The sequence below is a fragment of the Biomphalaria glabrata genome, chromosome 15, assembly GCF_947242115.1.
Source record: "Biomphalaria glabrata chromosome 15, xgBioGlab47.1, whole genome shotgun sequence".
Taxonomy (NCBI): domain Eukaryota; kingdom Metazoa; phylum Mollusca; class Gastropoda; family Planorbidae; genus Biomphalaria; species Biomphalaria glabrata.
In genome coordinates this window covers 8,581,661-8,596,594 of record NC_074725.1, presented here as the reverse complement: position 1 = coordinate 8,596,594, position 14,934 = coordinate 8,581,661, and the positions used below count along the sequence as shown (strand labels likewise).

The 14,934-nt window shown below is 34.2% G+C and overlaps 1 protein-coding gene, 1 long non-coding RNA gene and 1 other non-coding gene across 4 annotated transcripts; all 3 read left to right on the top strand.

The window, feature by feature from the left end:
- The first annotated feature begins 3,737 nt into the window (after nucleotides 1–3,737).
- LOC129923210 (uncharacterized) lies at nucleotides 3,738–5,795 on the top strand. The gene is made up of 2 exons (XR_008775138.1): nucleotides 3,738–4,248; nucleotides 5,643–5,795. It is a non-coding gene; the product is annotated as an uncharacterized LOC129923210 (long non-coding RNA).
- A 2,645-nt stretch (nucleotides 5,796–8,440) lies between these two features.
- LOC106052608 (60S ribosomal protein L8) lies at nucleotides 8,441–11,481 on the top strand. 2 transcript variants are annotated; one of them, XM_013208024.2, is made up of 7 exons: nucleotides 8,441–8,517; nucleotides 8,859–8,999; nucleotides 9,132–9,273; nucleotides 9,424–9,642; nucleotides 10,613–10,728; nucleotides 10,918–11,004; nucleotides 11,368–11,481. In XM_013208024.2, the coding sequence occupies exons 2-7, from the start codon at nucleotides 8,862–8,864 to the stop codon at nucleotides 11,437–11,439; spliced, it is 774 nt and encodes a 257-aa protein (XP_013063478.1). In that variant the 5' UTR covers nucleotides 8,441–8,517; nucleotides 8,859–8,861; the 3' UTR covers nucleotides 11,440–11,481. The 2 variants fall into 2 exon arrangements, with proteins under 2 accessions (XP_013063478.1, XP_013063479.1); XM_013208025.2 differs by having other exon boundaries at nucleotides 8,495–8,513.
- LOC129923224 (small nucleolar RNA SNORD37) lies at nucleotides 11,231–11,296 on the top strand. Its single transcript, XR_008775151.1, has one exon. It is a non-coding gene; the product is annotated as a small nucleolar RNA SNORD37 (small nucleolar RNA).
- Nucleotides 11,482–14,934: the final 3,453 nt, after the last annotated feature.

The window sequence follows — 14,934 nt, the reverse complement described above, 5'->3', positions numbered from 1 at the left end:
ATTCTGTGACGATTGAGTTGACCTCTGTGGCATTTTACGTCTCGAGAGACGATCTTTTCCCTTTGCAACTTCTTGTGTGACTAAAGATGACAATCCTTGATACACAGCTGCGATCGCAGGTTGGGCATATATAATCACCAGGCGCCGTTGCATTTTCACCCTTCTTTCTGCTTCTGTTGTGTATGACATCTGCAATCTGTGACCCTTCCTTTATGCTCTCTCTCCATGTGGATCTGTCCAGTGCCACCTCTTCCCAGTTGCCAGTGTCGATTTTGAAGAGCTTCATGTCGCGTTTGCATACATCCGTATAACGTAAAAGTGGGCGACCAGCGGCTCTCCTGCCTTCTATTAGATCGCCATACAGGATGTCCTGTGGAAGTCGACCTACTGGCATTCTACGAACGTGGCCAAGCCAGCCAAGGCGTCTGCTGCTGATAACAGAGCGGATGTCCTGGCATCCTGCTCTATGTAGCACTTCCTTATTGGTTATCTTATCTTGCCACCTTATTTTAAAGATCCGCCTTAGGCATCGGAGGTGGAAGACATTCAGCTTTTTTTTCCTGCCATGAGTAGGTTGACCATGTTTCACTTCCGTACAGCAAGGTGCTCAACACACAGGTCCGGTAGACTAGGGCTTTAGTACTGCTAGTCAGCAATATGTTGTCCCAGACTCTTTTCTGCAACCGTGACATGGTGGCCATTGCCTTGGCTATCCTGATGTTTATGTCTTTATCCAGTAGAGTGTTGTTGGATATGATGGATCCAAGGTAACAAAAGTGATCAACAATTTCTAGTGGTTGGCCATTAATGCTTAGGCCCTACTTGAGGTGCAGTGTTTGTGTTTTGGACAAGTATCTTAGTCTTGCTTTGACTGATGTTTAAGCCGAACTTCTGGCAAGCAGCAGATAGTTTGTCAACCATGGACTATAGCTGAATATCAGAATCAGCCACAATAGCTGCATCATCAGCATACATATGTGATGCAGGCATGGCCCGTCGGCGTGCAGACACGCCCTGTTGCCCACAAACCAAACCCCTAGCTATAGGTCAATAGCCGCAATGCCTTGTGTGTGTCCTTGTAAGGTCTAAGGCTAAGGGAGTAAACCCTAACAGAAAATCCGGTCCTGGAGCCCCGTAGGCGGGGGGGACAGTAGTAAGACTACTGCTCTCTGGCAAACTCCTGCAGCCACATGTCCCCAAATTGTGATGGCTCGCCATCCCTTTGGACCCGGTCAGTATGGAAGAGAGGCGTGTGCTGACGTGTGGGCAGCCCAGCACTCGCAAATTTACCGCCCAGGCTTTCCCCCAGCAATGGAGAGGTCACTCCATCTCTGACAGTAATGTCTTTGAAAAAAACACGGAGAGTGGTAGTTGAGTTGACCAACGTTTCAATAAAATGAAAGGGTAAACCGTTTTTAAGTTGAAACAAACTTCTACTGGTCGAGTGGTATTGCGAGTGACATTGCAATTTTAGGTCCTAAAATACAAGAAATTTCGCGGTTGAGTTGAACTTTTTTTTTTTTGACTTAAGTTATATTCTCTCTCTCTCTCTCTCTCTCTAAATGTAGGCTCCGCCCCATTTCCAGATGTTTATATCACTTTAGCCGATATTAATTTACCGTTGTATAAATAATAATATTGTCAATGTTTTCGATTCCCAAGATTAAAGATGAGTGCAAGTGCATTGTTTCACATGACTACGCAAACTCAGTTGCGATCTGAATATTTCTCGTGCAGACAAGGCCTTTGTCTGCCGGTGGTCTATTTAAGTTTTCTTTCGTCTTCTGCCCCTGTCTTCAATGAGGGCTACTCTTTTGGTCTTAAATATGTGTCCCTCGTTCTTTGTGGGAGCTCTCCAACTGTTTCTTTCTGATACCATCTGCTGCCAGCTACTTTCCTCTATGCCAGTGAGAGCGAAATGGCGCCTGGTTTGATTATATAGTTCTTACTAGGGGCTAGCGATGCAGGTTAAAAAAAAAAGAAATTTCTATAAATCAAATAAGAACATAAATCTAAAATGTTATTTAACCCTCGTTAGGCCAATAATAGAATATGTATTCTCTGTTTGGGACCTCTCAACTCAAGAAAACATTAAGAAACAAAATAGAGCAGTGGGATTCATAACAAACGAATATTCACATTTGACTAGCGCAACACCTTTAGTAAAATCCCTAAATTTAAAAAGCCTTCATGATAGAAGACTTAAAAGTAAAGAAGCAATTATACATAAAACACTGAACCATAATCTTCAAATACAAAAACAAAATTTAATAAAATACTCAGAAAGACACAAAGATAAAGGCACATTCCTCGTTCCATACGCTAGGACAAATCTGTACAAATGCTCTTTATTCTCTAGCGCTATTAGAGCATGGAATGGGTTGCCTGAGCTAGCCAGGAAAACCAGTGACTTGGCAGAATTTAGGTCATTGGTTAATATGCATGACTAAATGCATGACGCGTAGGACGTAATCATCTTCTTTTTTGAAGTAACGTCTGTATCATATAAGATAAGATAAGAAGATAAAGCAGGCTTCAATATATTCAGTACGAATATAAGAAGTTATGAAGTTCAAACTATTAACAACCACATCTCTCCCTGCCTCCATACAAAATAGTCGTGTGCAGGGGGAACGTGTTGCCGACGAGGTCCTGTTGCTAGACTGGCTGACCTTGTTATTATTGGTATTGCATTGTTCATATTGATATAAATTCAAATAGCTGATATTAGCCAGTGTAACCGTGGCCTATGGGATGTGATTGAATGGCCATCTATTTTGGTTCAGTGTAAGCCTGGCCAAATGGATGTGATTGAATGGTCATCTGTTTGGTACAGTGTCAGCCTGGCCTAATGAATGTGATTGAATATCATCTATTTGATCTAGTGTAAGCATGGCTGAGATTGACTGGTCATCTATTTGATGACTGATCTACAGACAAGGGGATTGGCGAATGACCAATCTTTGACTAATGTCTTTTGAAAGAACTCCTTCCTTTTGTTCGTTTATTAAAGGCTACGTACACTAGTAGTAAGCAATACTAAACACTGTATATTAAATTATGTTTTTAAAATTGCGATTCGCATGTAAAATTTCACACAGATACCCTCCCACCCATTTCCATTTAATAGTTCATAAGCATGAAAGTTGTGCTAAAATTTATTTCGTTTAATATAAACTTGGTATTTTATTTTTAAATTCTACTCTTTTTTTTCTAAAACATTTTGGTAACAATAAATATTGAACTATTAAAGATTTTGCTACCATCAAATCATGAAAAGTAGATTTTTTTTTTCTTTGAAGGTTTATGGCATCTACGGAAATTGTGATATGCATATTTATCTCTTGATTTATATATATATTTACATACTATTATTTTTTTTTAATTGCGTGATTTGATTTGATTATAAACGTTTTATTTTATTTTTCTATTTTATTTGAGGAAGCCAAATTCACGTTGCCTAGGGACTCTAATTGCCTATGGCTGGCACTGTTATTCATATAATTTTAAAAACAAAGTGGTTCGTTGGCAGAAGTAGTCGTTGCAACAGAAGTTTGAAAGCTGCAAAATATGACATTGGATGTTCCATACACTTTTTTTTTTAGATCAAAACGGGATTGCTTGACGAATGGACGTGTAGAAAACACATACACAACTGATAGCGACTTTTCCCGCATCCGCTTAAAAAAACGTAAACCGTTTTAAAAATTAGACTAAAATCTTTATTGTTAAAGACCAACTGAAGAGGTTTTTTTCGAAATTGAGATAGCGATTGATTTAGATAGTAGATAGCATCAAAGTTAGTTCCTAAAAATTTGAGATTTTAGAAAAGCGTATTTATATTAGAAAAAGTAATTTGAAAGTGTAAAAAATAACGAGATTTGAAAATCAGCTTCAATGGCCGAAACCGGAAGTGACGTATTGTAATGGACTGAGAAAATGTAAATAAAAATAGACATGGCTGGATACGTTATTGATAGCGATTCAGATGATAAACTTATCTAAATCTTGCTGTCCAACAATTTTAAATGATACTTATCATGGGATGCACCAAAATGCCCTGAAGAGAACTCTTCTACTTTTTCAAAATATATTATAGAGCAGACTATTGAATTAATATAATTATAGATAGATTATAATAGGACTAGTCACTAGATTGTCACTAGATCATAGTCATAGATCTAGATCTAGTCTACTCTAGTAGTAGTCTCTAGTATCATCAAGTACTAGTAGATCATCTAGGTCTAGGTATACTATACTTAGACTATACTAAGTCTAATAGTACTAGTATACTAATAGTATACTATTAGTCTATTATAATTTTTATTATAACAAAACTAAATGGTTAGGATCTATCTATCTATTCTATATTATTTTCTAGATCTATATCTCTAATTCTAGCTAGGCCTTCTTGGCTTCTAACACTTTTACTAGTCACTCTCTAGATCTAGTTTATAAATACTTGACTTGTATTATTGTACTAATTGTAGTATTACTACTAGTAATACTAGTAATAGTTTATAAACTAGTAGATTTAACTAATTTAAGTAGATCTAGAGTAATCTAGACTAGCCTCTATGTTAAGTCTAAGCCCAGTCGCCAACATTTTTTAATGCTTGAATTTGTATATCTCTGTTCTGTAATAGTAAGACCTAGTGAGTAGTGTCCTAGCAATAGCATAAAGATTATTCATAGATATAAATATAATATTATAATAGTCAAGGACTAAACCTAAAGCCTAAGCTAAATCTATCTAGAATATATTTATACTCTTTACTAGCCCTTACTATACTTATTAATAAGGCTAAACTTTAGATCTAAAAAAATGATAAGTCATCATTTATATTGGTAATATAAAATACAGATTTTTACTAAACACATGTGACATTTCTTTAAGTCTTAAACTTAAACAGGGCGGGTCCTAACGATTGCGGGGCCCTATGTGAAACTGATTGCGCTGGGCCTAGTCTGGGTGGGAATAAGGATAATAAGTGAAAATTAAGATTTCGTATTTTAAAAAAATTCGACTTTGAATTTTATTAAATCTTTACCAAGTACAAGATTACGATCAAATTAACTTTACTTTACAAACTTTGCAACCTATGGCATATTAAAATGCCAGTCACTCTATTAAAGTAAATAAAGTATGGAAACTTCTGATTAACGTGAAAATTTGCCTGATTATTACATTTTAGTACATGAAAGCTGACAATGTCTTATTTCGTTTATCTCGCGTAGGATTAGCGTTTTCCAGAATGAATGACACCCACAATTTTGTCTATTTTTCAGGAGATTTTTATGAGATTTCCAGGTTTTATATATACCGATATATATATATATATATTGCAATTTAACTATTACACCTAGAATTAGCACGAAGCCTATGAAAGTGCAGGGCCCACTGCGACCGCATAGGTTGCAGTGGCTTAAGACTGACCCTGGTCTTATATATATTAGATTGCCTAGACCTAGAGTAGAGTAATTTATTATTATTAAGAACAATAAGAGTTAGATGTTGATGTTAGATCAGATAATCAGTATAACATATATAATATATATATATAACCACTAGTTCTATATATAATGTATACATAATTAAGTATAAATGTTAATAAATAAATTTTTTAAAATCTATTTTACAGAAAACATATATGACATGTGGCTTACAGACAAGTTTACTAGATGGATCTTTCATCATTTTGGAAATACAATATTCCCTGTGAAACAAATCACAGAAACATTCTACAATTTTATTTTATATAATAAATACCAATAAATGTAAATACAAAATCACATTTTAATAGAGTTCTTCATTATATACACAACATTATTTTAGTATGTTCCTTTTCACTTGCTAGGTTTAGACAAAGTTTCTAATCAGGATTTAATATTATTAAGTCATAGCCCAAAACTCCAGCAGTTAATGGCAGTGGTCAATGTTTGAACCTGAGACCACAGAGAAGACAGTTCGGAATGCAAACCACACAACTTTCTGCGTTTCGAAACCTATTCAAATTTTGATCATTTTTATGTTAATGCAGATCTGAATGTCCATTGCAATGATGACTTGATCTGTAAAGGAGTTACATTTTTTAAAAATAAGTTGGATCTCATTCTTCGAATGATGCTATTTATTAGAAATTGCAACGTGGAATACATATTAGAGGCCAAAAGAAAATCCACTGATGAGGGAAGACGTAGACGTCATAAAGAACATTTAAATTGACCACCAGCTGAATATGGTTATGTCTTCGCTGGACGCGGCAAAATATCTAGTTTGCAGCTGGGGCTGCGTAGCCATGGAAAATACTGCATTTCTCATTAATCTTTCGACTCGACTGCCAGCCTTATTTATCAAACACTTTAAATTATGTATAGCTCTGCATTTTTTAATAACAATAAAAAAATATATATATATTCAGTGATTAACTGGCAATAATTGGGTTACTAAAATTTAATAAAATGAGTTGCATAATTACATCAACAGTAGCCTATATGCATTACTTAACATTATATTGATACTATAATTTATTTTCCACTTCCCTGACTTCCCAGAGAAAAGAAAAAAACGACAACTCCTTCTCCAGTAGGATAATCTCTTTCATTTATAGTCTAAACACAATTTAAAACTTTGTTACCTACAGTTACAGATTAACTTGCTAACTTAACTATCTAATAATGTAATGATTCTATTCCAATCAACAAATGAGTCAAGCGTGAGATAAATGAAAACTCTTTAATTTTTAGATATATATTTATAGAACTATGTAAGTATATAGGCCCGAATATACGGTACGAATATATTTAAATAAGAGTGTAATAAAATCCATATTTCGTATATTAATAATATTATAGAATTGGTAGATCTAGGTCTAATTTTTGCCTTATAGATTACTTTTTAGAAATTTAGATCTAGTACTTTTTTTTTACTAGTAGATCTAAATCAGACTACTTTTAAGTTTAAGCTATTTGCCTAGTGTTGTACGGGGTTGTGACTCTAGATTCAAACTAAATATAATCATGAATGAGCTCAACATTCACATTGTAATAATTGTTTTTTTCCCATATTGGGCCTATTTACGGACGACTATAGGTTAATAATCACTATTAAGTGTATAGATAGAGTATATAATTTTAAACTTTGTTTTTCTAGGTCTAGGCCCAGCACCTCGATCGGATGTCTAAATAGATAGGTCTTATCTCTAAATATCCAATACTACTATTACTAGATCTAGACTTCATCTAATTGGATTTAGATCTAAATTTAGGTCTACTTCGTACATCATTAATGATCTGAGAAAAGAACTCTGCTCTTGATCAAAAGCAGTAGATCTAGAGCTAGATTCAAACTAAATATAATCGTATACTACAATAACTACATTGAATGAGCTCAACATTCACATTGTAATAATTGTTTTTTTTTTCCATATTGGGCCTATTTACGGACGACTATATAATATAGGTTAATAATCACTATTAAGTGTATAGATAGAGTATATAATTTTAAACTTTGTTTTTCTAGGTCTAGGCCCAGCACCTCGATCGGATGTCTAAATAGATAGGTCTTATCTCTAAATATCCAATACTACTATTACTAGATCTAGACTTCATCTAATTGGATTTAGATCTAAATTTAGGTCTACTTCGTACATCATTAATGATCTGAGAAAAGAACTCTGCTCTTGATCAAAAGCAGTAGATCTAGAGCTAGAATAAGCCTGAAGCAGTAACATAAGCCATAAATTGCGTAACTTGACTAAAACGAAACATGTGAACTGAGGCTCGCGGTACTGCGTGGGCTGAAACGCTGTTCGCTTGACTAGATCAAGAATAAGCCGACAAACAGTAGATCTAACATGCAAAGCCATAAATTGCGTGATTTGACCTAATTTCCCCAACTCTAACATCCACTTTTTATAAATTGGCGTGTTTTAGTCGCCTTTGTTTTTAGAAACTAGCATTCCTGTAAAAAGGAATAGGGAAATACGCTGAGCCATAAACTGAAAAATTTGACCTAATTTCCCTTAAACTACGTCATCGACCTTGGTTGTCTGGGAAATACTGATCTCGAATGGCTTCGAGATTGTGAAATTTAATAGTCCCTAAAACTCACATTAAATTGCTTATATCTAAATAATTACAAAGAATATAGGTCTACAATTTCGTATGTATGTTTTTTTAAGCATTATGAATCTAAAAAAAAGTATAACACCGGTTTCCGCGTCTGACCCCAAAACCTCTTCAGTTGGTCTTTAAATCTCGTTCGAGAAAGTTGTAAGCATTTTGTTGTCTAAACATTTTCAAAAGTATATTTTTAAAAAGATGTAATAAATTTAGCTAAATTCAAATGGAAATTTTTAATTTATATTTATTTTTGTATTTTATTCTATTTAACATTGATATTGAAGTAAAGAAAACTAGATTGTCAGTTTGGCTTTTTTTCTTCGTTAATTTTAAAATAAAAATTCTGGCTAACACGTAAAATCACTTCCTTTTTTCATAAACTTCCGGCCGTAGGTAAACCTTTCTGTAAATTTCTTAAATTTCTTATTAATTCTATCTCGCAACATCTATCAAATTACCTTATTTATCACTATTAAATTTATATTTTTTTAATGGTGTGACCAAATACTAGGTATTTGTTTATTGAAAGTATATATTTAGCTGGAATTTTAAATAAAATTGCCATTTCGGCGCCTGCTACTTTTGTTTTGGTTTTACAATCCACACACATGAACTAGTCTAGATTATATATAAATATACGTAACGGCGATATTATTTGCACTCGAAAATGTAGAGCAGCAGATTTAGATCCAGGTTTGGGCTTGTAGACTACTGTCTTTTTCTTATCTTTTCAGAGAATGGGCCGCGTTATTCGATCCCAGAGAAAAGGTCCTGGGTCTGTTTTCAAAGCCCATACCAAGAACAGAAAAGGAAAGGCAGCTCTTAGAGCTGTAGATTTTGCTGAGAGACATGGGTACATTAAAGGAGTAGTCAGGGTAAGTGTAGTGTTCTTTTTTAATGTTGTCAATAATGAGAATGATGGTATAAACATGAATAGATCTACCTCAATAATTGTTACAGTTAACGTTAGTTATAACTTATAAATTAACACATTGTTTCTTTGCTAGGATATTGTCCATGACCCTGGTCGTGGTGCACCCTTAGCCAAAGTCCAGTTCCGTGATCCATACAAATATCGAATCATCACTGAGACATTCATTGCAGCAGAAGGCATGCACACAGGTCAATTTGTTTACTGTGGGAAGAAAGGTAAGAGCCATTTTATAGACTTTATGTTGCGTTTTAGACCAGGTCACTAGATAGAACTTTAGAAGCATAAGTATATTACTTTAATAATAGTCACCAATAGTTACATGTTCTGTGTTTAGATCATCTAGTTATGATTTTTTTTTCCCCCAGCATCCCTGCAAATCGGAAATATTCTCCCAGTTGGTGTTATGCCTGAAGGTACAATTGTATGTTGTCTTGAGGAGAAATCAGGAGATCGTGGAAAGTTAGCTCGTACATCTGGCAACTATGCCACAGTCATCTCTCATAATCCAGAGACAAAGAAGACCAGAGTTAAATTGCCTTCTGGATCAAAAAAAGTTGTTTTCTCAGCAAACAGAGCCATGATTGGTATGTGAATTTAATATATTCTTATTGTTTATCAAAGAAATGTCTGGAGCTTACAGTTATTGATAGTGGGTATTTAAAAACCTTTATTAATATATGTATACATTGCAGCAGTGTGTGTAAAATTTACTTTGGATTTCAAATATTTTGAATTTTATAATGGCTTTGTTGGGTATTGAATGTGATTGTGAAAACTGCATAACGTTTTCTTAGTGGAGGAGTAAAAATTGATGGTTAATAAAGATTTTAAAAAAATGTATTCCTTTTATTGTACCTAAAAGTTAGTTAGCAAAAAAACATCTTGTTTCAATTTTTCTTTTTGTCCTTTTTTCTACCCATTGTCCTTGTATTAAAATAGACAAATTTACTATTTTTTTAAATATGGCGGGCTGTTTACAAAACTATGTATTTGGAATGGGAAATGATTGTCTAAAAACATGTAGAATGTTAAAAATCACCAAAGGCCATGGTTAATGAAAGCCATAGTTGAATATTTGTCTTTAAAAAAAGTATTTTTCCAACCTTATTTGTGTGCAAATACATAAAGATTTTATTTATCATTGGCACAGAATGAAAAAGTGAGTTCAATTTTCTTAAAATATTATGTAATTGCTTCCTTTTTTTTTTTTTTTTTTTATATTTTTTTGGTTTGTGGCAAATGACAAAGCGTTTCTTATTGAAGTGTTACTTATTTAGGTGTTTTTTGTTTTAGCCACAGTTCTAGTCAACTGACAATGCAGTTTTGGCATTGCTGGTGTTACGACTGTGGTAAATTAATCATTGGTAATTAATCCAGGGTTCTTGTCGTTCTGACTTTGAGCACCTGTAGTTAAAGCCTTTGGTTGTCTAATAAGAGTAGCCTGTCAAAACATATTGATAGGCTTAGTATTATGGCAAACATTTTTTATCTAGTATTTCTTGGATGATTAATTTATTTGAATATTTTTAATTACTGGGGACATTTTTGTTTCAGGTATTGTTGCAGGTGGTGGTAGAATTGATAAACCTATATTGAAAGCAGGTAGAGCTTATCACAAGTACAAGGCCAAGAGGAATTGCTGGCCTAAAGTCAGAGGTGTTGCCATGAACGTAAGTGTTATTCTTGTTTTAATGTGTTGCCAATGATGACATAATTTTGAGTGTCTTACTCTATTGTGATGAAAACCGCATGGCTTAGCTGAAGGCAATGATTTTATTTCCTTTTTTGTTTTTGTGAAAATAAATTTTTTAAATTTTTTTTTGCATTTGGTGTTCTGACATTGGGTTTTGTCTTTCCAGCCTGTTGAGCATCCTCACGGTGGTGGTAACCATCAACACATTGGTAAAGCATCTACTGTCAGACGTGATGCCTCTGCTGGTAAAAAGGTAACTATAACTTTTTTTTTTTTTATATTCAATCTGTCCAACCCTGTTGAGAGTGAAAATAATAAAGCTTTTAGTACTGTGCTACAAGTAAGAACTTCATTGTGCGAAACTGGGCACTGGTCTCAAAATGGCTTTTTTGTAACATTTAAGAGAAAAGTATTTTTAATGTTTCTTATTATTATTAAAGGAATGTTTATGATTGTTCAAATGGCTATATCAGATTTTTTGTCATGATGATTTAATAATTCTTCACTTTGACCTGAATATTTTTGGTGAGAATATTATTCTGAGCAAAAAATCATGACTTAATAATTTTAATTTTTTTTCCCTATCTCGAGTCTAATCATTGTTTACTTTCTCTAGGTTGGTCTTATTGCTGCTCGTCGTACTGGCAAGTTGAGAGGTACCAAGCAAATTGCAAAAGAAAAAGAATAAAGTTATTTGTGATTATGATAATAAATTTGATGGGATTTCCAATTTGTCTCTTTTTATATATGTACGAATTTGGAGGTGTATAAAAGTTCAATGGTACTGAATCAGTTCATTCTGTTGAAATTATCTTTTATAACAGGACACAATGCAGATCATTTAGGGCAGGAATGGGCAAATTACGAACCCCGCGTGCCACATGCGGCCTGCGGACACCTACAGAAGTCAGGTGTGCCCACAGCATATACTTATTAAATACAAATATATTAAAAATAATATACATATAAATTATTGAAACTGTCGTAAAAAGTTTTAAGCGAACGAAGACTATACTATGTTATTCATCAATACACACAATTCAAAACACAATCTCTGATCAGTCTTATTCTATGCTATGAAGAACTGTGTTGAATGTTGGGTATGCTTCCAACAAGATGGCAAGGGTGACAACTGGTGGAGCCCGATCTTCAACTGAGTAAAATGGTGTTTTTTTTGTTTTTTTTATACCCCTACCATAAACTTAACAGGAAAGTTTGCACAAAGCTGCATAAATTTCAACTTCATAATTTGATAGATAGTTGTAATCGAACTTATTAGAGTTAGGGTGTATTAACCACGGGTAGTTTCATTGAAGAACACAATAATCCAATATATCTGCAAACTAAGCATAGGCAAGGTAAAGGAGAACACTTTAAAATCTCAAGGAAGAAATTGTTACTTGAAGGACACTGACTGTGACTTTGTTACCAATATTTCTAATGAAGAGTGGAAGACAAGATTTCATGTTTCATAATTGCCATTGCAATGAGTTCCTTGCATATGAAATGTAAGTGGATGTTAAATCTTTTCAAACAAGGCCTTCCCATTTCTACAAGTGAGCAAAAGAAAACAGGTTTTGTCATTTTCCTTTGCTGAAAGGTGAAACTATTTTTATTGAAATGATTAAAAGTACAACACTTATTTAGATTCCTTAATTTTGCAATTTATTAAAGCAAATTTTAAGACGCCAAGTACCAGTTTTCGATGCCATCAGTTCACCATTTAGCGCAGAAGCTGATTCAGCTTCAGGGGACATAACTCCCAGCAAAGAGAAGCTCCAGTCAGTACTTCCACGGGAGTCTTATGGGTGCCTGAAGCTGTATGTCAACACTTTAAAAAATGTGCTGCTGTTCACACTATTTGTGTACACATACATCTGTTCTTCTTCTTTGTTCTCATTTTACAGGTTGGAGGGTTCAGATCAGTAATCCTATATCTGAGATGAACGGCGCAATGTTTTCCAGATCAGGCAGTTCTCCGAATAGTTTTGGTTCTATAGGAGGGCTTTGGGGCCAGAGTCCTGTTCGGGTCTCTGATTTAGTATGCGCCATTGAAGGACATGCTCAGCATTCTCTGGTGATGCTCCAAAAGGGCATGTTTCGCTCGTCCCTGCATTTAACTTCCGGAACATATGTTGTCTCATCCAGTGAACAAGCATTATATTTTGGGTGGGGGGAAACTAAACAAGTATAATTACTAGTCGATTTTGACTGACTGTAATTTGACAACAGTCACAAGGGTAACAACTAGTAAGCTAGTTCCACAGTTCCAGAACATTATGCACGAGTGTAAAAAGTAAAATACTGCACTTTAAGTACAACTGTATATTAGTGGGGTTATTGTAATATAAAAAGACAACAGTAATTAAACAAAATATTAATTGATTTCAAAAATTGCTAACTCTTCTCGTAATTCCTTAACGTGGAATGTGGAAAAAAGAAACGTGAATATAATACAGTGTAACTATGAGTTAAAAGTTAGCTAGAGTATCTTTCTAAGCTGTATATACATATGCGGCCCGCCATTCCCAAATTTTAAGAAATGCGGCCCTCGATCCAAAAAGGTTGCCCACCCCTGATTTAGGGAAATAAATAAAAAAAAACTCTAGAAATTCAAATTACTTAGTAACAGGCTTAATCAGTTCTACTTTAACAAATTGAAATAATGTATGATACCTATTGTTGGCATTGCTATATATTTTTATATATATATTATATCCATTCCAAGGTAAAACAAACCAAAATATATGTGTGGGCAAATATAGAAATCTTTTTAAACCTAAATCGGTGATGCTAATTCACAACTAAAAGTATTTTAAGGGGGTCGTTAATATGTTGCCTGTTTATTGGATTTTGAAAGAAAAGGCGTGGATGTTCCGGACATAAACAAAATAAAAACTGTCGACACATCAACACTAGAGCTAATCTTGTATACAATGAGGCAAACATGAAAACGATTCAAAGAAACAAAACATTCCATGAATGTAGCCAAGCTTTTAGGATACGGTATATTGGATTCCGTATGCAATGAAAAAATATCCTCCCGAAAGAAAAAATCCTCGCTACGCCCGTGATTTAATTACAGCTACATCTAGAAATGCTATAAAACACTTAAACTTGTTTTAAAATATTAACAACTTCAAAAATACCGGCAGAGTACTCATAGGCCTACTAAATATAAAAGCTAGGGAAAATTCGTAAAGTGCTCCTACCTATGTGTCATAAGAGCAGCTAATCCAAAAACCTACATATTTAAAAAAAAAAACGTCTGAAAGTACGTTTGTAAATATGCGTTCCTTCAGAGAAAAGAAATTGAAAATATATTCTAGTCGTTTATGTTAATGAAATGTCACAAATAGATATTGAAATACATTTATCTATAACAGTGGCGTAGCTAGCCACGTGCGGGTCGTATGGGCATCAAACTTTCTCCCAGAATGTAATAAGTTCCTATTCTCTTGACCCTTTCAGTAAAAAAAAAACCAACTGAATAATAATCTCTAGACAGAACGATTTTTGGAGTTTGGCCTGAAGAAATTACAGATGATTTTGAAATCGAATACAACTTGTCACTCAAGTATTTGAAACAGTTAAATAGTGAAGTCACAAAAATTTGTTAATCAGCAAAAGTAAGACGATGAAGCTGTCTTCCGGAGAAAGTCAAAACTAAATCATTGTTTCGCTTCCCCTGCTTACTCCTCTCAATAAGATCAAATACTAAATCTACATTTAAATCCAACGATGGATTCAATGAGTTGTGGAGGTTAGGCCCTATAGCCGAAAGTTGAAAACTAAGAGACTGGAAATTAGTGCAGAATCCCAAGGCAAAAAAGATGATTTTGAAAGACAAGAAAAAGCTTCATAGAGAAATGTGATTCTCTTTGGACCGAATCGTTCAAGAAATAATCACCCGTTTACAATTTGTTTATGATGTGGCAAATAAATATAAATAGTTGTTGTAGCCTTCCAAACTATTAAATGGATGTCCATCTCGATTGACATGGATGAAAACGAATTTAAACTTAATAGGTTTAGACATACACAATGACATGAAACATACGGTACACCCGATGACAAAATAGCCAACGTATTCAGAACAACGCCGCACAAATAGTCCTTTAAAAAAACAAGACGAGATTCAGCTACTACTCTCTTGCGCACGCTCTATACGCTTCCCGTTAAA